The sequence below is a fragment of the Lethenteron reissneri genome, chromosome 2 (genome assembly GCF_015708825.2).
Source record: "Lethenteron reissneri isolate LAM-NWPU_2019-01 chromosome 2, ASM1570882v1, whole genome shotgun sequence".
NCBI classification, from domain to species: domain Eukaryota; kingdom Metazoa; phylum Chordata; class Hyperoartia; order Petromyzontiformes; family Petromyzontidae; genus Lethenteron; species Lethenteron reissneri.
The window spans coordinates 12,423,998-12,449,726 of record NC_083780.1 but is presented as its reverse complement, the minus strand read 5'-3'; the positions used below and the strand labels follow the sequence as shown (position 1 = coordinate 12,449,726).

Genomic DNA, 25,729 nt, shown 5'->3' with positions numbered 1-25,729 from the left:
GGCTGCCACCTATGGGTCAGATGATTGTCTGCAGTATTAAGCAATTGGTAATTAAATATTTAATTTGTTTTCCCTAAACAGTGTAAAATTTTGGAAAATAATTTTCACGAACATTAATTGTCTCGCACAACGAGTCTGTGTGCAAAATGTCAGCTCGATTGGATCACGGGAAGTGGGTTAAAAAACGACCGAAAGATTTGCAAGGTCGTAAGCAAGCAAGCAAGCACGCAAGCAAGCGAACTTAATATAAAGGATTTAATAAAAAATAAAGTGTCAATGATGGTTAATCGCTTTACTTTTCCTTCTAGGACGATTAAACGCAACGGGCAGCCTGTAGAGCCACAAGCTGAGTAAATAGGCGGCAGCACAGCAAGTAGGTCGGTGACCTCTGGGTGTGGATTGCGTGATACATCCCCTCGATATAATATATCGACAACATAAATTACAACGAACTGTATTGCAATATACATAACTATCCTCCAATGCCTATGCTCCCCACGCTTCACCATCACTAACCAGCATGGTTAACTAGCCTCCCACGATTCACAACACCTTTAGAGATGGGGGGGGGGGGGGGGCTTCATCCAGCAGTGGATTGACAAAAAGGGCTGTGCACGTGTACATCAGTTTCAGTTTCATTTATTTGGTAAAGCCCTGTGAGCCATTCGGCTCTTGAATCGGGTGCAACTTTCGTGTACGTGGTTGGGGGGGGGGATATACACAGCACGTTATACAAACCGGCTCCAAATCTGGCCAAACCTTCCGAGATCCGACATCAAATAATGTCCACGTGCTATGAAGACGGGCCATGTTTTATTGTTGCCCGCTACATAACTTTCATTTTAAGGATCGGTTGTTCATCGACGAGTGTTGAGAGTTCGTTGTTAAAATCGGCGCGACGTTGTCTGCAGCCGCTGGGAGGCGCTACATTCGACCCAACAACATTTTTAAAAATCTTTTTTTGAATCGAATCCCGCGGGGACGTTGGGTCGCAGCTTTAACCGAAACAGCCTCGGCGTGACGTCACCCTCCCAACGCCTCTTTTTCCCCAGTGACGTCACCGCGCATTCCCGCTGCAATGTGACGCCACCACGCCGTTCCGTGACGTCACCACGCCGCGCGCGGGTCCGACGGTGACGTCACCACGCTACCCTCGCGAAAATCCCGACGCGCTTCCCCCCCGCCCCGCCTACGCTTACCGCGGCGCGGTGACGTCACCACGCACACGCGAACGTCGCGATTCGACGAAATGACGTCATCGCGCCCCGTCCCTCGCGTGCGTCGTGACGTCACGACGCACGGCCTGCCTGCCTCTCCTCCCCCTCCCGTGTTCGCCCGCCATCTTAGGCCTGGCCCGCATTCCGCCATTATTGCCGCCTTTCCCCTTGGGCCGCGAAGCCCGAGTCAAGAGCGGGAAAAAAATCGGCGCTTCTCACCCCCAGGTAAGGCGCCTCTCGCTCGCTCCGCGTCGCCGCGGCCGCTCGGAATCCCAGGCGCGGGTGCCGCGGGGCCGCGCGAGCGGGGAAGTCGGGAGCCCCGTCGCGACGCGCGCGACACAAAAAAGCCTGAGGCGCCTTCCTCCCGCCGCCGCCGCCTCCGCCCGCCTCGCTCGGCCTCTCGCCCGCCTCGCTCACCACTCGCCGAGCGCGCGGGGAGACGACGAGAATTACACGAGAAGGGGAGATAGCGAAGGTGGCGGTCGTTGAAAAGAGCGGAACGTGTGGCTCTAAGGGTTTGAGCGGGAGCGAGGCGGCCCTGGGGGGGGGGGAGGCTGCGCGTGGCCCTCGGCCGCCTTCCACCGCCCGCGGCGGCGGCAGGGCCCGAGCTGGGCCCGAGCAGGCCTCGGCTCGCCTAGACAACCCTGCGGCACAGGCCGAGGCCGTGACGGCAGAGTGGGTGGGTGGGGGGGGGGTGTGCGAGTGAGGGTGGTTTTTGGTGTGCGTGAGGAGTGCATTGAGATGATAGCAAGTGGGGTGGGGTGTGCATGAGATTTGGTGAGTGTGTGAATGAGTTGATAGATTGCGTGGGGGAGGTGTGTGCGGTTGTGGTTGTGTTTTAGAAAAAGTGTGTGTGTGTGTGTACAAGTGTATGTAAATATGTTGGTGTGTGTGGGTGTTCGGTACGAGATGTTAGGGGTGTGCTAGTGTGGTGGTTAGTGAGAGTGTGCAAGTACGTGTGTGAGTATGCGAGTACGTGAGAGTATGCGAGTACGTAGAGTATGCAAGTACGTGAGAGTATGCGAGTAAGTGTGAGAGTGCAAGTAGTGGGTGAGAGTGCGTGTCGATATGCTAGTGTGTACAGTGTGTCAGTATGAGTGTGCGTGAGTGAGTGCACAAGACAGTACGACGTGTAAATCTTTGTCAGTGTATATCTACCTATGAGTGTATTTAGGTAATATTCCTGCCTTTGTGTAATCACATATAACTAAAACGAAACTATTTTTTTATTTTACCAGATAAAGCCCATTGACATATATAGCTATTTTTCAAAAGCCTACCTGGCCCACATGATAGGTCAACGAAATGACTTACCAAGTGGAAATTTATAGCAACCATCTAGTACTATAGATGCATGTTTATGTATGTTCGCGCGCCAGTTTGTGTGTGTCATGCTCCCACCGCCTTGCCCCCCCCCCGTGTGCCCTGTCCCCCACCACCACTCCCCAGCATTTCACCAAGCCCTACCCCCTTGATACCCCACTCCCACCAATCCTCCCCAGTTCTTTCTCGTGTGGTGCTCATGCCTCACTCAATAAGCCTACGGCAACCGCGTATTTCATTGTTGGGCTGAGGCTGAAGACGTGGTTTTGCATTTGCTATCGCGTGAGTGCGTGCGCCTCCGTGTAGCCAAAATCCGGGGCTTAGTAACCTCCAGAGCAGAGACCACAATAGACGGGGCGGGGGGTCCTTTGCATAATGAAAACGATACGAATTATTTTAAGTGTTTTTATGCTCACATGAGCACCGAGGCCGTGCTCATCACCCGTTTATAACAATAATAGAGTTCCGGGTATTTGGCCATAAGCATGACACTGAATAGGACAACATTGTTACGCAATAGATTTGCTCAATTTTCGTGTAGTGGTTAATGTTTCATTTATTGCTACAGCTCCCTGGCAATTTCTCCAGAGAATTGCAAAACATGCTGTCAGCTTTCATTGACTTTAAAGTTCTGCTGACATACACTCACAAGTGTGCCTTTGTGTGCTACTTTTATCAGACAAAAAAAGCTGTAATTTGACATTTAGTTTAACAATCTTTGAAAAAGTGGAAAGCATTTTAGTAATTCAGTAACCTGCCAGTATTTTTTTCTCTCTCCAGACTTTGCCACGAGATGGCAGGTGTATCATGCGATCAAAAATGATAGCACCTTTGCACAACTGCAAATCAAAAGAACAGTAAGCTGTTATTTGTTTTTATTTGAGGCCCCAGATGGTGTAAATACATTTGACATATATTGAAATGTTTGACGGCGGAATGTTTATGAAAGCTTGGATAGGATGTTGTGGAACAGATGGTGCACAACCCAGACCTAGCCGATTTGTAAATCCATCTGTGTGAGCCTCAAAGCTCTGCTTGGAAGGTGGTTTGACAGTCATGAGACTGAGAGCATTGGTCAAATCATTGTTTAAAAACCAACCAAAAGACTACGGCTTGCATCAGAAAGCATGGGGGGGGGGGGGGGAGAATATTTGATCAGAGTGACTGCGTAGCAATTGTCTGCTATGTCAATACTGTAACATGATTTCAAAAAATATAACTTATTGAATAAACTCATTTAACATTGTATTTGTAACAGCATTCCTTCAGGTATTTATCTAAAAATAGAAATAATAATGGGATTTCATTTAAAAGTTGGTAATATTGAAGACAGTATAACATGTTTTATAAGCATATATACAATTTATAATTATATGTAATGCAAATTTAATGTTATAAAACATAAAATAATAGCTGTTGTGAACTTTTTGTTGTTGCTAAAGATTATATAAAAACACCACATTTAATTTAAAATGCAAAGGATTGCTTTGCAACACGCCAGTTAATTTATTAACTATTTTTCAAACGTCTCTGTCACAGGCATTTTTGTTGCGGACACCCGTGGGTTACAGGGTCTTTCCTTTGAGGACCCCGGCGTAATGTCACAGGCTGTGGATGATATTACCCACAAGACATTGCTTTTGGAAGTTCCGGCCGAGATCATCCAAAGCGATGTCCCCGAGTGCGACAAACCGGACGACGTGTTGCTTGAGTCTGAGCTGGGTGGCGTCCCGAGCGCCAGGTCAGCCGAGGTGGGCACTGGTGGCAGCCCCACGCCCGGGGCCCTGGCACCGCCGGCTTCGGAACAAACGGACGATCCCATGATGGCGGCGGCGGCGACGACAATGGAACCACCGTGCGACATCGCTCTGGAACATTCTGGTGTTGGTGCCGCCCTGCCCGAGAGCCTCGTGGACGAGGGGGTGGTTCACGAGGGGATGTTGGACGTGGGTGTGGTACACGAGGATGCGGGGGACGAGGGTGCGGTGAACGAGGGTGTGGTGAACGAGGGTGAGGTGGTAGAGAGTGAGGTGGACATGGGGGCGGTGAACGAGGGTGAGGTGGACATTGGTGTGATGCACGAGGGTGCGGTGGACATGGGGGCGGTGAACGAGGGTGAGGTGGACGAGGGTGGGGTGGACGAAGGTGCGGTGGACATGGGTGTGGTGGACGAGGGTGAGGTGGTAGAGAGTGTGGTGGACGAGGGTGTGGTGGACGAGTGTGTGGTGGACGAGGGTGTGATGCACGAGGGTGCGGTGGACATGGGGGCGGTGAACGAGGATGCGGTGAACGAGGGTGCGGTGAACGAGGGTGAGGTGGTAGAGAGTGCGGTGGACGTGGGTGAGGTGGACGAGGGTGTGGTGGACGAGAGTGCGGTGGACGAGAGTGCGGTAGACGAGGGTGTGGTGCATGAGGATGCGGTGAACGAGGGTGAGGTGGACGAGGGTGGGGTGGACGAGGAGTTGGTGCACGAGGAGGTGGTGCACGGGGTGGTGCACGAAGAGGTGGTGGATGAAGAAGTAGATGCCACGGAGACGGTGGAGTTGGAGGTGACAGTGGAGGAGGCGGTGCCGCTCGGAGGCGACACGGTGGACGTGGAGACGGAGCAGATCGTGTCGGATGTGACGATCACCGTGGAGAGCTCGGACATGGTGGTGGAGGTCGGCGATGACCATGAGCTCTTGGCACAGGACGATGTCATAGACACCATTGGCACCATCGAGCAGGAGGAGGTGGATGAGGAGTCTGTGTGCACAGACATGGGGAACATGGTGCAGATGGTCGTGGAGGAGGTGGGATCGGCAGGGAGCAGCGGTGTCGTGGACGAAGTAGTGGCTGTTGGGAGTGTGACAACGCCCCAATTCTTTCGTAAAAATAATTAATTTTCACGAAAAGTGGCCGGTTGGCCCAGATGTCAGTGTGGAAAGTGATGCTCCCTGCTGCGTGGTTTAGAAGTCACTTGAACAGATCTCAAAGGTAACTCTGTGGAATCCACTTGCTTGGGCTGTTATCTCTCAAAGGTTGCACTTTTTTAAAAGTTCAGAATAGATCATTCATCTCATGACATGACACTTGTAACACGGATGGCATGACAATGTGGGGGGGGGAAGATAAAAAAAAGATTATCCTCCCTATATATGCATCCAGTCGAATTGCGCGTGTGACATCTGATTCGTTTTAATATGTGCGTATGGTATATTTTATTAGCTAACCCCTATAGCCGTGAGAGGTTCTACGGTGCATCACCGTGTGAACAAACATAGTTGATCATCGAATTGTGACCCCAAATCATACAAATTCATCAAATCATAAGGGGAGAAAATTGTCACTGGTTTGATAGCAATATAATCTGTAGTCACAAAGCATATTAATGCTAACCCATGTTTGAACACTATAAGACATGGAGATAAGTGCATCAACAGAGTAAAAGAAGAGACATAAGTGGCGCCCCCACGGTCATTGCAATTTGGGAATAAATGCTGATGGTGACAGAGACGACAAATAAAGACACTTCATAGAGAGATAGAGACAGTCAAAGGCAGAAGAATTTAGGAAAGTCTTGAACCTGGGTTTGAACACGGCAAGTGTCTACAGTCAAAACATTCGAAGCCGGACTCGTCCGGTGGAGAACTTTTCTGGTTATGTGGCATGCCAGGAATGCTGCAAAGAAATAGATAATATATACTTTCAATAACATTTTTATATAATTAACACCTGACACATGCAATTAATCCTTCATAACAATTATTAGAATTGAGTGTGGAAAGTTTAATAACACTGAATAAAATCACTGCTGTACAGTTTAATCTGAGTCATGAAGGAGAAGTGCAAGCCTGAATTTCACTGAATGTCAAAGGTTGATTTGGATTTTCTGATGGGCTTTTAATAATTATTAATCTCGTTTATTTTTTAATAAATTTAAGAAAAGAGAGCACGCTGCCAGAGCATGTGGATCACTGAGGCAGTTAAGGGTACAGGTTAACCGAATTTCACGTAGTATCTAGCTTTATAATTGGTTGAAATTGTTTCAGTGGTCAAGGATAGCATCTTATAGTTCCATAGTGCTGACAAGCGCATTTGAATTCTCTGCACATGAACTTGACCACGATGTAGACTTATGCAGACAATTTCACTGCAGAAGGCCTCATCCTACCGCGTGCAGCTTAATGCACGAGCAGTGTTCCAGTTGTAATTTATTTTTGGTTATATTGCTATTTTATTTACTAATATCTTTTCAGGCAGCCTTTCTGGCTCAAATTATGGCTTGCTGAAGTCCATATTTGAGAGATTTTAGTCGAGTGTGGAAAACCAGAGTAAGGAATTCTAAACAGGGAAGGATTGCCATTCCATCAAGTGAAATTAAATTATTGTTTTGTCACTGGAGGGGAGTAGAGTGGACGATAGAGATGGACAGGGGTTAGTCCACAGAGGATCTGAAAAACTATGAGGGCAATGTTGGAGGCCATTGAAGGATTGGAGTTTTGCAGTGATGCGGATTGCCGTTATGAACATGCATGGTGCCTGAACGCCAATCTCCCTAACTCGGAAGATTAAAAAAAGCTCTATGTTGGCAAGTGACGGACCGGCCTCGTGTGGTTGTGTGCCGTGAATCTCCACAGTCTTCGGGGCTGGTGGCGGTGACATCGCAACCACTGGCTGAGATGGAGTTGGCGGTGGTGGAGGAGCCGACACCTGTGCTGCTGCCCATGGCCCCCGCACCGCCGGTGGTGGCGAGCGAGGATGCGGTGAGGGTTCGCGCCGTGTCCAGCGCCGCGGGTTGCAGCGACTCAGAGCACGGCGTGAGTCTCGTGCCGGTTTCTGCTGCTGAGGAGGAGGAGACCACCACCGTGGAGATGGTGGAGGTGGGCGTGGAGGAGGATGAGGAGGAGGTGATGCTATCAACCGAGGAGGTTCAGGCCCACGAGACAGCGCTCCATATCGACCTCGCCGATGATGAGCAGGTGAAGTGGTTGCATTGCGAGGTCAAGCGGTTGGTGGGCCATTCATTCTTGAGGAGGCTGGGTGCCTCATAGGGCATAACACTAAGCCGTTTATGCTGAGAAACCTGGATTCTAATCAAGGTTTAAGCCATCTGTGATTAAACCGGGTTAAATGTAGTGAGTTTATGGGCTCAATCTGGTCACCAGTGCATAAACAACACAATCACAGAAAATGTGGCTTTGCAGTTAGTCTGGGTATATACTCTTGAGAATTTTGAATATTACTTGGGCTGTCTTGCGGTGAACAATGCTCTCATGATGAGTTGGTGCCGAAATACTGTCAACCAGGTCACTAGAAGAGATTTCGGAGGTATCTCAGTTTTTTCCATGCGCGACTTCAACTCAGTACAATTTAAGGACTGGTTTATTCCCGAACAACTGCCTCGATTCAAACCCAGGATCTCAGCAGTGTCCCGTCAGCACGTTGATCTCTCAGCCACGTTGTTACATATCTAACGCCCCACCTTGAACTTCTACTCATCACCACGGGGTCCCCCTCTCCCCAAACCCGCCCCGCCACCCTGCAGATGATGGAGGTCTCTGTACACGAAGTGGCTCTGGGTCCACAGGAGGTTGAGGAGGAGGAGATCGACAGTGGGGTTGCAACCCAGGAAGTGGTCCTTACGGCACAGGAAGTGATGTCGGAAGAAGTGCTGCCAGAGATCCAGGTGTCAGAAGCTGACCTGGAGGTCCCAGCGTCACGTGCATCCACCACGGCGCAGGTGAACACCGCCATCCGCATGGTGTGATTAGGACTGGCGTATAAAGGCGAAGTTGCAGGCCTGTTATTTTCATGGTTCTCAACTAAAGGCAACTTCCACAGAGCCTCCATAATAGAATCCACTTTTTTCGTCTCTATATATAAGGAATGAAACAGGTGGACTTCACAAATTTGGCTGTCGCCTGATGAAGCTAGTTGTAATTACCGGCGAAACATCGTACTAAGATTGTAAATGTTGTGGCTTGGCTCTCCAACACACCAGTGTGCTGTACTAGTGACAAATTGGCATGTTCTGTTTACGTGACAACCCTTACTAGTTGGCTGTGCCTGGCGGTGGCGCGTTTAACGACATATATTTACGCGATGTAACCCAAAAAACCTCTTATGGATGATACTGGTCACGAAAGCCTACGTGTTAAACTTCCACAGAGCCTGTCTCGAGGCTATTTTGGCCTAGACTTCCACACTGATCAGGCATCATGGAATCAATGGGAGTACCCACACTTCACCCCACCACTTGTGACCTGCCGATAAAATATCTGTGGTGTAGCTATTTATACTGCTTGTTGGGTGGGCAGAAGCAAGAGGATTTAAGGAAATTGTGCATTTGTATCAACTGCAGCTCCCAGTTACTCTGCTATACACTCAGCCAGATAAGATGCCTGCAGGCTGTTCAGCTGGTCAGCTATGCTGCCAGCCAGTTGTCTGACCATACAGCTATAAATGGCCCATAGGTTCCCCACTCTTGCTTTAACCCCATTGCCTCCCTTACCATTTCTGCATCCTGCGTGCCGCATCGCTCATGACTGACACCATGCCGTGTAAACACGTGTGATCCCATGTACGTGGCGTCGTGTTGACTACAGAGCTGCTGCTACACAGTGACAGTGGCAGACGCAGAGGGGATGGGCCACTCCGTGAAGCTGTCGAGCCAGCCGATGGACGAGCAGCCGAGCACAGCACTAAGTGAGCGGCCGTCAGCCACCTCCACAATCGACTCGGCGCTGACGCCCGCTGCCGGGCTGCTGCTGCCCACGGAGATCTTCCAGCACTGAGGAGAACGTGGGTGAGTAGAGGGGCATGCGCACACCAGCAACATTGACTTGTTTGTTGTTTCCAAGCCTAGACCTTGCGATTGTATTGCGACATCTAAATAGTGTGAGTGGATATATTGTGTACCCCATAAAAAGGGTTATTTTTGGGTGATCGGTTGACCGTAGACATTTTTTTAAGAAATACAAATTTTTTTGCTGCTGAGGTTCAAAAACTGGAGAGTATGCAAAGCAGTGTAAAACTCTTTGCATCTCCGTGCTGTGCAGAATCGTCACACGTGCGTGATTGGCCGCAGATGCGCAGTGGAGCAAAATACATTGTTGTGCTGTACTTCTATGTTCCCGTGTGTATGCCTTCACCATCTGGTACTGACCAGCGTAGTGAAGTATGGCCAAGCTACCCCGATGACGGGCATGGTTTATGGAAGCCTTCATCCAGCAGTGGATTAACAAGGACACTACCCACAAATGTTTTTATTACTGTGTAAAATGTACTACCTTTCATCTGAAGAATACAGCAGATGGTTATTTCATTGACATGCTATATAACTGGTGCGTGGCGTAACCGGCTCGCAGCTGATGTGGCGTTGCTGCGTGGCATCGCAGGGCAGAGTGGCTCCCTGCGCCTTGTGGAGGAGGAACCGCACCAGGAGCCAAGTGAAGTGGGCCCTATATGTGAAGAAGTGATCAAGGTGTTCATCTTTAAGCCCGATGGCTCGGCCAGCGAGATGGGTGGGTGGCACGCGGTCATGGGGCGGGTGACGGGCACCTTTCTTGGTCATATATGCACGTGTGTACAGGTGCATATGGCTACCTACCTGGACAGTTATTCTCTAATGCTCTCTGCTCCTGGTTCAAAAACTGACTGATTTGTTTTCGCTAGCTAGCTGGCAGCTATCTTAACTAGATAGCTGGCTGGCTGTGTAGCTGGCTGGCTGAGCTGTGTAACTCTGAACAGCTGTCCACCTGATCTCTGACTACCCTTGCAGTGGAGTTTAATATTTGTAATTGTCCACTTTTTAAATAATTTGGCTCGATAATAGCCTGGCGATAAAGGCTATTGGCCTGTTGACTGCAAATAGTGCTTAAGTGGTAAATCCATTAAATAGATTCAATCGGTTTTTCTAAGGAAGAAAAAACGAATCTCCGGCCTTTTTTCAAATGGCAGACACCAGGCATCCATCCTTCAAAACGCAAGACACACACTGCAGAGTGCGCCCAGCATGACACTGTGACTTGGCGATAACAACCATCAGTGGAAGCAATGGTGACATTTCGCCTTTAATTCTCCTTTTAATACATGTGTTGAGCTTCATGCATGGTACATGTGTATTTAAACGTTTGCGTACATGGTGCCAAATTTGTATGCTATCTTTTTGAAGCAATAAGCATGTTATGACCCAGTTCATTTGTCCATATCTTTAGCTGTACAGAGAAATGAGCTAGCTGTCTTAGTTATTTAGTCTGTATATCTCATGGAGGTTTTTTTGTGTGTGTGTACGTGTGTGTGCAGGTGTGGCCACTGGAGTGGCAGGAGGTCCTATTCACACGGCCGTGTTGGAGCAAACAGAGGAAGCCATCAGTAAGCGATGGTCGCAATCGGCCGCACGCACTTATTTTTTGTGCCGGACGATTGATAGTCATGCGGGGGATAATTCTCTCTTGCGTATGGCTGGATAAATAGCAATTTTATTTTTAATTGCTGGTTTTTGTCTGATCGTGGTATCAGTGCAATGTCATTATACAACACATTTGGATCTCTTGAAGTGGATATCAAAGAACTGCTTTTGAAAGCTGCTTATATTTTTAAATCCTTTATATTAAGTTCACTTGCTTGCTTGCGTGCTTACGACCGTGCAAGTCTTTCGGTCGTTTTTTAACCCACTTCCCGTGATCCAATCGAGCTGACATTTTGCACACAGACTCGTTGTGCATGACAATTTATTTTCGTTAATTTTTTTTCCATAACTACACTTTTTAGGAATTTTTTTTTATATTTAATTACCAATTGCTTAATGGTGGCAGGCAATCATCTGACCCATAGGTGGCAGCCATCTCAAGCCAGAGGACGAGAGGACTCTAGCCGCCATGCATATAAAGGATTTATAGTGAAAAACGTTGTTTTTACGGGTTAATTTTTTATTTGGTGCAGAGTTAAATTGAATGTGGCAACCGGGTGGAGACCATTGTCCGACATTTTGAAAACCTGGTTGAATCACAGGCAGCTTCCCAGAATCAATCCCAGGACCTCAGTTGTTCCAGCTTCGCGCTTGATATTCTTAGCCATCTGGCTACCTCAACCGAGAGTAACTTAAATGTCTACGACAAGTTTGGGTTACCTGGAAATGTCTTCACTTCATTTTCAGTAGTATGTCAATTATCTATTTGGTGTCTCCGCAATCATAAACCATGTTTCAAATTTCCATTTGTGAAGGTTGTAGTGCGGGCAAATATGTCATGAGACGTACAGATTAGGTTTAAAGACAACAATTTGTGAGGTAAATTAAATCCCAGAGGGTCTTCAATGAGACTGAGTAGGTGCTTGTTGGAGATGGTGGTGTTCATATCTGGTGCCATTTCTCTGAGGCACTAAAGCCCAAATTCACAAATTATTCTGGCTGCGCTCACGAACGATTTTGAAGATTTCAGGCAATGGTTCGGCACCAATAGCAATGCGTGCATTCTGTTGACAATATTGTTACACTCGCTAAACCGTCCCCTCTGTGTCGCAGACATGGCGGATGAGGTCTACATGGAGGTCATCGTCGGAGAGGATGAAGTCTCGGCTGGTGTTGCTGAGACGACAGTGGAAGAGTCTGGGCTCAACAAGCACTTTGTGACCTGGGCGTCTGCTTTTGGTACGTCCACTACACTGATATTAGGTTAATTAGTCCAGGATCAGAACCTTCCCTTTTTTTTCTCTCTGCCTATGACTGACTGTGTTGAGATGCTGTAGCATTTAAGCGCTATGTAAATACAAATTGTGTATATATGATCAGGAGGTGGAGTAGTTGTGAGGAGCAGCAGTGGTAATTGTTAACCTCTGGAGGAAGAAGTGGTGGCAATATGGCCTCCACTGGGACTAATGGCGAGGAGCAGCAGGTGTGTTAACCCTCATCTTTCAACCCCACGGGTGTGCGACCTGACCTCTGTGTGTGTGAGGGGCACGGTGGTATAGTGGTTAGTGCGCTACGCTACGAACTCAGCGATCCGAGTTCGATTTCCGCTCACGGCCAACACCAGTGATGATTATCTGAACTGGTCCTGGTCCTCCCCTAGGTTGACTTTGCCTCAAATGAGTACCTGGTGCAGTGTACATAAAAAATTGGCACTAGGCGGACAAAGGCAGTCTGGCGTGGTGAAGGCCACCCACCCCCTCGTGTGCTGTGCCGGCCTTGGTAGGTGCTTGCTACCAGCACTTGCTACAGCAGTCTGTTTTGGCTATACGGGGGATTTTTATCTTGTGAGGTGAATGAAACTTTTACTGGTGCATTTGGCTAAGGTCTGTACTGTAAAACATCTGTACCATTGCAGGTTGCCCATGATTTAGAGTTTAACAGCTTATTTGGGCCCTTTCTGCTGAAATAAATAAAACCCATCTCTACCTAGATGTGGTGGAGGGAACGGACCAGACGGACGAGCAGACGGACGGGGAAGTTGGACCGGACGCGTCTCCCGGAGGCCTAGCGGGCCACACCCCACGCCGCCACTCCGGAGAGAAGCCGCCCCGCTCACGCCGGAAGGGCAGTCGGGCCAAGGCTCCCGCCTTCACCGGTGAGTGCCACAACAGGAGTGGGACTCCACCACAAAATGGACCGGTGCTCATCCCGTTCGCTGATATATCTCCTCTACAGTGATCTCACAATTATCTATAAGTGGATTATCGAGGTATTGGATGTTAAACCATGCTTGAGAAACACATTTATATTGTTACGCACATGCCATTGTCAATGTGAGTTGCATTGCATTCATCAAGGGTCAGTGACACAGTGCCCACATGACTGCAAATATTCAAGAAGTAAATCGATCACTTTAAGAAGCAATATCAATAGATAAAGTATTTGATGCCTTCACCCCCATTGTACATAGGTCGACGATTAGTACATTTTATAACCTAATTTACTTGTCTTTTCCATTACCGTGTTTTAGTTTTATCTTACCCCGAAAATATAAATTTGCCTCAACACAATTCTTAAAAACATCGCAGAATGTGATTTATCAAAGTATTTTTTTCTTCAAGGCATGTTCCCATTTCATGTGGGAGATCAGCCTTCCTGGTCCTCTTTTTCCACTCATTCTATCGCCAAGTCCACTCTACAGTCCTTCATATCCCAGCTCACCACTTCAAACCGCCTCTGACATTTTACGTGCGATTACACAAAATAAACATTCATAAAGCTCTGCCGTGCCCTGCAGATTGTGAATTTCTCGCGGTAGCTGGCCACACGGGACAGTTTTTTTACTTGCGGATTTGTTTCTGTGTTTTCCTTTCATGGTTGCCACCGCTGCTACCACTGTGCGCACAGCGATAATCATCGGGCCGGACGGGCTGCCCATGAAGGTGTACCCCTGTGGCGTGTGCGGGAAGAAGTTCAAGACACGCGGATTCCTCAAGAAGCACATGCACAACCACCCTGAGGGTGAGGGGGGCGGCAACATGGCCGCCATCGGGGGCAGCAGCAAGGGTATGGCGCTGCACGGTCCTTTACCGAGAAAGGCTTGCTGCGGACGTGTCCTTCGCTTTGGGCGGTTGACTTATTTTGACTCTTCCTCCTGCTACCATGGTGTCATGGTTAGCACACTGGTTCAATCTCCCAGCACGGCAGTAGAAACAATGGGCAAATTTCTTAAATCTGTCCGCCTCTTTTAACCCAGAGGTATAAATGGGAATGCTGCAGTCGATGGGCAGGCTGCATTTGGTGGGGTAAAATATGGGTTTTTCCCGCCTATTACTAGATATCTGGCCAGCATGGAAGTGCAAGTCAAACGCCGTCTAGAGCAGTGGTCCTTAACCTGGGGATGTACGCACCCCTAGGGGGGGTGCGAGATGCCCTTTCTAAGGGCGTGAGACATGTCGCATTTTTTTAGAGGGTAAATCATCGAAAACACAAATTAAGCACGGACACGTAAGTACAACTACGTTATTTCATCAGACCTATGTATTTATTACCTTTCTAATTTGTTGTATGATTGACAACCAAAGGCATGCAAGGCTGCATTGAAGGTCAAGAACCACTGCTCTAGAGGGGATATCCAGTCGGTTCACCATTGGTGGTGGGAGCAAACAATTGAAGGGCTGCACCACTTACCCGTGTTTAATAGGTTCACGTCCTTCACTCCAAATGCCACTATAGGCACCACAATTCACAGCAGTGTGTTATAAAAACGTTTATTGAGTCTTGCGTGGAATTGTAACTCTCAAACTTGACAATCGTTAGGGGGCCAGTGGGGGTGAATCATTTTAACTACAATGTTTAGGCTAACAGAAGTGGACAAATCTGCTTAACCTAGAATACAAATGGGATGGCAAAAGTAGAGAAAACATAATTTTTTCTTTAATTTAATCATTACTATATTTTGACAATTCTTTGAATTCATGGGAGTGAATGTATGTGCCAAGTAGATTGTAATTGTGAAATCTAAAATTCCTGCTTTGCACCTCTGTCAACTTGGTTCTCAAATTTTAATTTGACCTCAGAACATTAGCTAGCCATTTTATTTCTCTGTACAACTACGGTTGAAACCATTTGTGTATTAGCTCCATCCGTGTGTCCATAACTCTCGAAAAAATTATCCAAAATAAACAACATGAATGTAAAGTTGTATTGCAATTAGGGATTTACCCAATTGAAAACCAGACTAATTGATCAAAGGGTTTACAGAAACTTGCAGACAAGCCCAAGCGCAAAAGGACCATTTGCAAACAATAAATATTTTTTGCCCTGACAGCTACCCATTGGCTTCCATAAATACTTTCACAGGCAACCCCATGTTGGAAGGCATTACATAATCCATCCGATGGCATAATTTCTCCTACCTTGTGTTCAGTTGCAATGCATTGTTGGGGAATTATTATTGTAAAGATATGTAATCCCTTGCTTCTGGGCAATGCATTCTAGTCATGTGCTCTAATTGTAATAAGTTATATGATTGGAGCATCTTGCATTTTCGTGCAGCTTTCCTGATCTTCGCCCTCTCTCACACCTCACTCTCCTCCGCGTTTCTCTGGTGTCGGCGCAGGCAGCGCCCGTATCAGCGGCCTGGGCGCCGTGAGCAAGCGGCGCTACCAGTGCACAGACTGCGACTACACCACGGGCAGGAAATCGCACTTCCACTCGCACATCGAGAGCCACCGTCTCGTCTCCAACACCACACCTGGTACGGACGACTTAAACACGCTGAAATCATACGGCAACATCACCTCCTACTGGCAGTCTTTACCCGTCTGTCAAATATATAGCACCGTGTGCTATAAGAATGGTGAGAATATCAAATGTACTTTCAGTACTATCATATCACAACAGCTGCGTGGCTTGCCCTCCAGCCCCTCGTTGTGAAGGGGTCTCCAAAAGACCGGCCACTCTTGAAGGCTTTGAACACATTCCTGCGGAGGGAGCTGGTAGGAACTTTGGGTTGCTCGGTCAATGGCCAGGGTCAACGGCGGCGTGGTGTATTCCGAAAATATGCCCGACTGTGAGGGCGAGCACAAGCCGGCGTGAGTAGGTTAAACGTTGAGTTTTATAAGGGCACCACGGGGTGACCAGCCCCTCCACACCCAGCCCCACCCCTCACACCCCCCACCCAGCCCCACCCCTCACACCCCCCACCCAGCCCCACCCCTCCCACCCCCCACCCCTCCCCACCCAGCCCCTCCCTGCACGACGGACACAATAATCCCCTGTGGGCTGGTGTAATCAGGAGGTTCCTACCAGTATAAGTATATCTTGTAGGGTGCTTAATTGCCTCAGGGATAATGTCGTGGTGTAATGGTTAGCACACCGACTTGTGCTCCAGAGATCGCCTGTTTGGTGTCGCAACATGGCAGTTGAAACATTGGCCAAGTTTCTATATCACCCAGCAGTTTTTCACATTGAATGATTAATAGTATACAGCGTCGTTCAGTCAAATAGCATCTCACAATTGCTGAGGAACTGCAGAAAAGCTGGAAGTCTCCCAGGTGGTGAGCCGGTGCCAACATTTGTTTTTTTCATTGTATGAAGATGTTTACAGCCAATTAGTGAGTGTTCATATGTGGGAAGAAACTTGAGCACCTGGATGAAAACCCACACATGCAAAAGGGAAACACTCTATTATCCCATACAGAAAGGAGAGATTATAACAAATTATGGACTAATCCATATTTTGTTGTACTGCATTCTGCTGGCAAGCCAGGGTTATTGCACCTCGATGCAAGGGAAGGGAGTCTCACAACATTGTCATTTTTGAATCCTTTATATTAAGTTCACTTGCTTGCTTGCGCGCTTACGACCGTGCAAATCTTTCGGTCGTTTTTTAACCCACTTCCCGTGATCCAATCGAGCTGACATTTTGCACACAGACTCGTTGTGCACGACAATTTATTTTCGTGAAAATTTTTTTCCAAAAAATTTTTTTCCAAAATTTTTCACTTTATAGGAAAAAAAGAAATTTCATATTTAATTTAAAATATCAATATGATAAAAATGAAACTCTTACTCAAGAAAAACAGAAATGAATAATAAAATAAAACCGATGCCACGCATATAAAGGATTTATAGTGAAAAACTTTGTTTTTACGGGTTAATTTTTTCCCATCCACCAACTCTCGCCGCCACAGTGCTGGATTACAGATGTGTGCCGCCACCCCCCGGCAACTCTCAATAAACCACAGTTGATAAACAGAATACACGTGGTGTGTAAATTCTGTATTCCTACCTCATCCATGACGTCTGGCCAGTTTGGATGAGTAGGCCAAATACCCTCTATAGTGGCTCTTGAGAGTTATAAAGAGGAATATATGGATGAGAGGTTATATTCAGTTTTAAGAAAGTAAGTGGGCTTGGGCATGACATATTGCTACAAGGAATGATGGCCAGTGGTCAAAAATAACTGGAGTGGCAGTCAAAGGAGGGAGCATGCCCAAAAGGAGATAAAACAATATCAGCTTGTGTTAAGGTGCTAGATGGATTGTTACAGCACAGGACTGTGAAAGATGGTGACATCTTGGGGAAGCCTACATCCAGCGGTGGATTTGTCACGGATCATGATTATAATTCCAGAGTGTGAACCATCACAACAAGATATTAACTTTGTGTTGTTCTTCTCCACCACCCCTTACTGCCCCACACTCACCTGCTCCTGATCCCCACATAGTCTCTGGGCTGGTGCACACGGCGTGTGCGGGCGACCGTCCCTACGAGTGCGAGGAGTGTGGGCGGCGCTTCGAGAAGGCTGCGGCGCTGGGCTCTCACCGCCTCGTCCACCGCAACCGCCCGGCCAAGATGCATAAGTGCAAGTTCTGCGAGTACGAGACGGCCGAGCCGGCACTGCTCGGCCAGCACTTGGCGTCAGTGCACAGCCGCTCGCTGCCACACGTGTGCGCCGACTGCGGGCGCGGCTTCCGGCACCCGTCGGAGCTGCGCAAGCACGCGCGCACGCACACGGGCGAGCGCCCGCACTGCTGTCAGTACTGCGACTACCGCAGCTCGGAGGCGTACAACCTGAAGATGCACGTGCGCGCGCGTCACAGCCGCGCACTCGCCTTCCCGTGCGGCGACTGCGGCGCTAGCTTCACGGCGCTGGGCGAACTGCGGCGGCATGCGGCCATGCACAGCGCGGAGCGCGTGTACGCGTGTCAGTACTGCGGGCACCGCAGTTCCAACTCGAGCGACCTCAAGCGCCACGTCATTTCCATCCACACGCGCAGCTTCCCGCACAAATGCGAGGTGTGCGAGAAGGGATTCCACAGGTGAGACAACGCAGAAAACGCTGCCAACACGCTCACTTGCAATCAACCCTACCTCTCCCACAATCATCACCACGACTTTAGCCGTCACCACTGTCGTCACCACTGTCGTCAACACCGCCACCACCGTCACCAGCACCGCCACCTCCACCACACTCACCATAGCTGCCACTGCTGCCACCACCACAATTATTATCACCACCTCCACCATAATTGCTACAGCCACCACAACATCCACTACAATCATTACATCTATCACCGACCACCACCACCAGTATGGGAGACTGCTCTTTAAAAGAAGTGGAAGTTTTCTTCTCCTCAACCCTTTAATTTGCAAATACAATTTAAAGGGTTGAAGTGTTAACTCTGTCTAGAGCAGGGGATGGCAAGGCAATGATTAAAGATCATGAAATGTTTGTAAAGTATAAAGTTTTGTTGCAAATAGCAACTTACCTAATTTATTGCTGGCCAAATTGATCCAAGTATTGCTCAACTTTTAGATAAACCATAAATAACATTACAGGCGTTTTTTATTTGGAAATTTTGCTTGCTCTGTGACAGCTACCCATTGGCTACTTTACTGCTAATTAAATACTGCCTTGGGCAAACATATGTTCGAAAGCATTATACAATGCATGCGTAGGCATGATTCTGCCGAATAGAATTTGCAAACTACATTTGGCGGGCCACCTGTTAACACGCACACCTTTCAGTCACTTCTCTAGCTGCAGTAGACACTACTCGATAAATGCAGCTAAGATGCTTGCAGTGACATGTAAATATAGTTTGCAGGCTGTTCATGTGGCTGCGAGCCATATTAAATAAACTTGCAGGGCCATATCGCTCACCTAAAATGGGTTCTTAACCAGATGGATTACAGTGTTGTTCATTTGTTTTGTATTTGTGTGTGCATGGACTCAGACCTTCCGAGCTGAACAAGCACATGGCAACACACAAAGGCAAGAAGGTTCATCAGTGCCGACACTGCGAGTTCCGCACATCCGACCCGTTTGTGCTGAGTCGGCACATTCTGTCTGTGCACACCAAGGAGCTGCCCTTCAAGGTGAACAAACACCACATTCACTGCACGTGCGTGTGTTCGTGCGTATGCATGCATGCGCGAGAGAGTGGGCGCACACGTTTGTTTAAAGAAATATTCATTCCACGAAAAGAAACTTGGTTAGATGGCACAAGAAGATCAGCTCGTGTGCAGTAGTGAGATTGGTGATAGCCGCAATGGACCCTGCGGATTTTCATTAATGTGAGGAAGCTTTCATCCAACAGTGGATGATAAAGAATGGCTGATGATGATCAAGATTCAGGGTGAATTAGCACCACAACTTATATAACTAAAGATTAATACGCTCTCTCTCCGCCCCCTCTGTTCCTCGCTCTTTCTCCCCCGCTGGCGCTGGTGTGGGCGCTGCAGTGCCGCCGCTGCAAGAAGGGCTTCAAGCAGCAGAGCGAGCTGAAGAAGCACATGAAGTCGCACACAGGAAAGAAAGTGTACCAGTGCGAATTATGCGACTACAGCACCATGGACGCATCAGGCTTCAAGCGCCACGTCGTATCCATCCATACCAAGGCCTACCCGCACCGCTGTCAGTTCTGCCACAAGGGCTTCCGTCGGCCATCCGAGAAGCAGCACCACGTGCTCAAGAACCACAAAGAGCACATTGTCATGGGCACATCGCCGTGAGTGTCTGGCCCGCCAGCACAAACGAGGATTGGAAAAACAAAAAACTTTAGAACGGTGACTGCTGCCACCCGTTGTCGCCACCACCAGCGCTTTCTCCACCAGTCGACTCGGCATTAGTGTGCCCTGGAAGCCTCAGAGAATGGAATTGCGTTGCATTTGCTTTTTGTTTGGCACGACTATCCCTATGCAATCGGAATGCGTCGGGCCACAGTGGAATCCCGTCATATTATTGTTAAGAAAGCGTCTTCTTCCCCGTGTAGTCGGATTGTGATTTTGGGAATGCAGGCTCGTCCCTATAGAGTCAGGTGTCGTTATTTTTCCGCAGGCTTCACCCTATGGAATCCAAACCCAGTTTTGTGCAGCAATATTGTCGTTAATGGGATTACATATTGGATTGAGTAATTTGAATTGTCAAGCTTGCTCTTATCACATACAATTGTACAGCACTTTTGTATCGCAAGCTTGTTCCTATGGAATCTTGATGATCTTTTTATTGCGCAGTCGTGGACTCCTGGGATCTGGTTTCATGATGGTTAAGCACACTTCACCCGGTTGAATTGGATTATGCTCTTGTATAACAGTCACTGCCCAGTGGCATGGGATCATATTTCTGTTGAATCTTCTTGCGTTGGTTGATTACATGATACAACATTTTTATAAGCATGCTGCCTATAAACTCTTGTGACATATCTGATTTGCAAGCTTGGGCATATGAAATTGGATTACATGTTAGCAAATTTAACCATATACAGAATCCTACTATATCCAGGTCCTGGTTTCTGAAAGAAGCACTCTTGTCACGCATAGAAGAGCCAGGCTTATGTAGCTTATGGTAGCAACTGGCCTTGAACTACTTTGAGCCAAGCCTGTTTAGATGAAGCTAACCTCGGGGTTGGGCTTGCGAGTATAAAAATAATATAAAAATCAAGTTGATTTATGCTTATCATTCTAAAATTTAACTTTAATAAACAGATGCCATTCTTCGTCTTCACCCGCAATGGTGGAGCCAGAATTTTCAGGTAGGGGGGGCAACCCCTCCAGCAATGAAAAACGATAGAGGAGTTGTTAGTAAGTAAGGAGTTGTTAGTAAGTAAGGACTTGTCCCTTGCTTTTTATTCGACTCGTGCGGCGATGGCACAGCCATCGATCGAGGGTCGAATTTAAACCGCGTTGTGTGATCGGCATCGCGCTCGCTGAAGGTGAATGCCTTCAGGGAAGTCGTGTACTGTTTACGCAACTGCGCACAATTTTGTGAGTCACTTATAGCCGCTTTCCGTTACTTATTGCCAATTATGGACTCAGACTATTGTCCTATCATCTCAGAGTCCCTGGCACGTAATCATATGTTACACAGTGGCAGTGGGGGTCGCAAAATGCCGATTTATTACTAATAAACCCCAATGATCCGATCGAAATTAGAAATTTTTATCGGATCATTGGGGGGGGGGGGGCACATACCACCCCCCCCCCCCCCCCACTGGCTGTGCCAGTTTTCACCCCCATTTTACATAGGTAAACTATAAATATGTTTTATCGCCTAATTTACATTCATTTTCCATTATCAGTGTTTTTAATGTCTGGATCAACCTTCCCCTCCCACCCCAAATAATTGAGAGATGACTAAATTGGTTAATGCTACCCAAGTGAGGATGTTGTTGAAATGCCAAGAGAAAACCCTGTAGATGGCTTGTCATCAGGCTTTGGCGACGTTACTTGTTGTTCTGCTGCCAATAATTTGTGATGAATTTTTATTTTGGGAACATTTGGTGGCATCACACTTCCAATTCACACCAATTTGGGTTTAGCACATTTATATTTTCCATTTCGTTTGTGTCCTGATGACATTTCAAACAAATATATTTCCAAAGGACTCGACATACTTTTCTCACTGCCAGTGATAAAAATGGAAATTAATTCATATCTCACCTGGGACACTTTTTAAGCATTTAAAATTCTGCTTAAATTCCCCCCCCCCCCCCCCCCACACTCAATTATGAGGGCTTCCCTACATTTCCATGAGTGGTTTGTCTTTCTTGATTTGAAGCTTTCGTGACTGCAGGAATCCATACTGGTTCTTTCAGTAAAGTCGCGTAGGTAGAAAAATAATAGATCATGATGTTTCGCTCGCAACACAAGCAATCGTCATCAAGTGAGACAACCACAGCAAGAAAAGACTTCTGTTATTCATTGCCATTGGAAATTAACAAGTCGCTTGGCAAGGGAACCACTGACACCTGGAACAGTGAGAAACAGCCCAGTTCAATTCCAGCTGTCACAGCAAAGCCGGTTCACGTGGCCACCACCTGGACAAGCACCACACTCTGCCACAAGCCTTTTAAGTTTCAGCTGCAGCTCGATGTTGGTAATTATGACGTGGAGGCATGGGTTTAATAGCCATAGGTCATCTTCAGAGCAGGTCGGATGGAAATTTATGTGAATTCTGTGCAATGGAAATGCCAAGGTGGAATTTGCCATTCCCTCAAACCGGAGCCATGAGCTAGCTACCTTCCACTGCCCTTGCACCTAATAAAGAAAGCACACTTGTATAAAAAGTAATTTATTTTTATAAATATGTATGCATGTGTACAGAACATCAGTGTAAATGGCAGATTTTTCTCATTTTTTTGCAGCATATATATATATACACCCACTGAGACTGCTTCATATAGTGGCTTCACACAATGAAAACAATTGGCTACAGGTTTCTTTCATATTTTTGTCGACGCCAGTTCCGGTAGATTGGTACAAAAATTACAACTCTCCATGACAAACATGGCTCGCATTTTACTCTGGGGAGGCGTTCCAGCGCTGAGAGAGTTTCGATGCCATTTATTATACGTTTTTCCGCGGCCTGTGCAAAATGTGGCTCATGACGCTGTGAAGGTGCCCTACGTGGGTGTGGGACAAGAATGACTGAAAACGCTTAACTCTTTCAATACCCCTTTATAAACCATGCTCTCACAGTTGGGATTGAATCGTGGACTTAAGATTATAGAGACCACGCTATTGCTGACGGCCAGGTCATCGGTTGTGTCTTAAAGTGTCTGAATGGATATTGTCTGTCTGGGTATGTAGGACAACCCTTTCTTGGTCTTGAGTTGCAGCCTCCTCAAATTAACTTTTGCAAAGACAACAGCAACTTTTGGGGGATTTTTGTTTGCGCTTGGGCTGTCTGGGACAGCTGTATTGGGCTTGAACCTAGACACACACTTGTTGGGTCATGAGTTTGAGTTTCCCTCTCGAGGCATCCGGCTGCATGTGAAATATAAAATATATAATTTTGGGTCTTTCATGACATTTTTGTTTGTTCTCGCTGAAATGTTTAAAATCAAAAATGTGTTGACGGAATTTTGAGGCTAACCGCTTTTTTTGTACCCGCCCCGAATTCTGTTAACTATTTTTGATCTTTGGACATTGCCGCTCAATGCTTATATAGTCTGATCGTAGGTGTGTTTTAAGCAATACATTGTTAACCTACAATCAAAGTGTAAACACGTGTGAAATAGGAAAGCTAATGTTATATACGTTTTGCTAATGGCAGAACAGTTCCAGCTGTTCCAAAAGAAATGTATAATAATGAAATTCTGATCCCTTCTGTACCAAATGTTTAAAATTTAAAATTCTGTAAAGTATAATGTACATTGGGGGAAATTTGTTATTTTTTTCTGACTACATTGAGCGTTTGTTAAGTGTGTTGCATAAGAATTCTGTATATAGGATGTACGATAATAATTTACATTGGTTGGGTGAAGAGGAGGGGTGTTAAGAAGAGTAGACATTTAAAAGCAAAAAAAATATTTTAAAGTTGACTTTGAATAATTGTGGAGATCAAATTTCAGTTTGTGAATCCACTGAGATTGTTCACGGTCTTGCAGTTAACATCCAATGGCTTACATTTACAACAACAACAAAAATCCTTCAGGTTAAATATGCTTGGCTTTCGTTTTTTTGCTGGTTCTTTAAGGAATTTCACACTTTGGTCAAGACAAAAAGAATGCGTTATTATTATGATTATCAAGGTCATTATTGTTAGGAAAAAAGTGTGTAATATAAATTGCATTATTTTGCATGCACATTCAGTTGGAAGCTCTTCCTGTCCAATCCAATGTGCCGTGTTACCTATATCGGTTGAAGACTTCCGACAAGAACTGCAAATTATGCACATCTGAGAATGGTGTCATTATACATGGGAGTATTAAGGACAGGTTTTTTTACTATTAATTTTAAATGTGTTTATTTATGTTTTAACAGACTCATGATTATTTCACTCAGTGGCTTGGTTGCGAGGGTTCCATTTCCAGTGGTGCAAACCCAGAACCGGCCGCTGTCCTCCCACCGCTCACCTTACACACAACCTGCACTCCCAACACCAAGTCAGCCCAGACCCAAAACTAGACCTGGCCCTAACCTTAAAACCAACACAAACCCTAACTTAACCCTGGCCCCAACCTTAACCCACCCATGGCTCGAGCCTTAAGCTCGTCCTGACAACAACTTTGACCTTTACACAACCAGGACTGTATCCCACTTCAGACCTTATCCAATCACAAACCCCTACACAAATGCAGTCTAACTAAAGTCTAACCATAACCTGCACACACTTTAACTGTAACCTAGCCCTTGACTGGTTCTAAGCCTATAACTGTCGAGCTATAATCCCAAACGTTTACCTAACCCTATCCTCGGTCAGTCCCCAACCTTAACGCCAACATTTTCCGAGCATTATCTCAATCCAGGTCAACGCAGAGATATACCAGCCCAAACCTCTAACTCCGACCCACGTCAGGCCTAACCCAGGCCATCCGAAGATCTCAACCATGTCCCCAACTTGTACCGACATTGTGATTTATTGGTGGTGGCTTCCAAATAGGTGTTGAAGTTAATTGCAGGTCGCTTCCTTTCGCAATTAGCTACCTTCTGAAAAGAGGGAAACATCAAGCTGTTGACGCTCCTCTGATCCTGCCCTGTCACGTGACCTCAACTCCCACCATTTTCACTATATCCAGAAACCCCCAGTTCTTAACTCTTGACCTTAATTGAGTTAACCTGAATTAAATCCAAATTCCTTAGCATAACTCCTGCATTTAAACGTCCACCATATGGAATCACTTATCTCCAAACTAAAATGTGTCATAATTCCAAACTGCATGTCTAAGCACAATCCCCGCTCTAACTTAACCCTATGCAATAAACGTAACCTCCCAACAGCTCAAGTTCATAACCCTGAAACTGAGCATAACCTTACCCTGATCCTTGCCTTGGCCAGCTGCTGTGTGAGAGGCGAGCAGTGTTGTGGAAGCGGTCTAGGGCTGTGCCACTGAGGAAACGGAGGGTCTCTGGCTCGGGGCGGCTGAGGTCATGGATGAGTTGGCTCAGCGATGACCTTTGCCCTGCCTTTGTTTGGGGCTGTACATCACACCGCCGCCTCAGCCACTCTTGCTACCATGTACACGCTCGCATGTATACTCTGTTTAAATAAACACACGCGTAAGACGAGAATTGCTTGACACGCTGCCTGGTCATGCGTATGCGTAACATGTCCCGCGTTTCAAATACTCGGACAGTGTTTGTAGAAAGGTCCTACAGTGGGATGTTTAGCCAGTTTGCCTTACTTTCTGCCCTTGGGTCAAATTTCTGGTTACAGGGCTGGTGATATCATCTTTCTATACACAGTACTGTAAAGTGTCTCGTTTTTACGTGGTGTACCGTCGTGGCATACAGACCGCCTAGTCCAAGGGTAATTGTAGCGATATTTATTGGGCAACCCCTAAAT

General features: G+C 47.0%; 2 protein-coding genes across 6 annotated transcripts; both read left to right on the top strand.

Moving 5' to 3' along the window:
* Positions 1-1,329: 1,329 nt before the first annotated feature.
* Positions 1,330-10,042, top strand: LOC133343317 (ribosome-binding protein 1-like). 2 transcript variants are annotated; one of them, XM_061552827.1, is made up of 7 exons: positions 1,330-1,442; positions 3,321-3,397; positions 4,080-5,368; positions 7,160-7,501; positions 8,068-8,262; positions 9,128-9,327; positions 9,920-10,042. In XM_061552827.1, exons 3-6 carry the CDS (start codon positions 4,139-4,141, stop codon positions 9,314-9,316), a joined length of 1,956 nt encoding a protein of 651 aa, XP_061408811.1. In that variant the 5' UTR covers positions 1,330-1,442; positions 3,321-3,397; positions 4,080-4,138; the 3' UTR covers positions 9,317-9,327; positions 9,920-10,042. The 2 variants fall into 2 exon arrangements, with proteins under 2 accessions (XP_061408811.1, XP_061408800.1); XM_061552816.1 differs by lacking the exon at positions 3,321-3,397 and having other exon boundaries at positions 1,331-1,442.
* LOC133343351 (zinc finger X-chromosomal protein-like) lies at positions 9,926-25,455 on the top strand. Of its 4 annotated transcripts, none has more exons than XM_061552918.1 (9): positions 9,926-10,045; positions 10,827-10,895; positions 12,046-12,171; positions 12,923-13,087; positions 13,840-13,953; positions 15,554-15,691; positions 17,666-18,260; positions 19,179-19,320; positions 19,687-25,455. In XM_061552918.1, the coding sequence occupies exons 1-9, from the start codon at positions 10,042-10,044 to the stop codon at positions 19,954-19,956; spliced, it is 1,623 nt and encodes a 540-aa protein (XP_061408902.1). In that variant the 5' UTR covers positions 9,926-10,041; the 3' UTR covers positions 19,957-25,455. The 4 variants fall into 4 exon arrangements, with proteins under 4 accessions (XP_061408902.1, XP_061408884.1, XP_061408892.1 ...); XM_061552900.1 differs by having other exon boundaries at positions 13,840-13,998; XM_061552908.1 differs by having other exon boundaries at positions 13,831-13,953.
* The last annotated feature ends 274 nt before the right edge of the window (positions 25,456-25,729 follow it).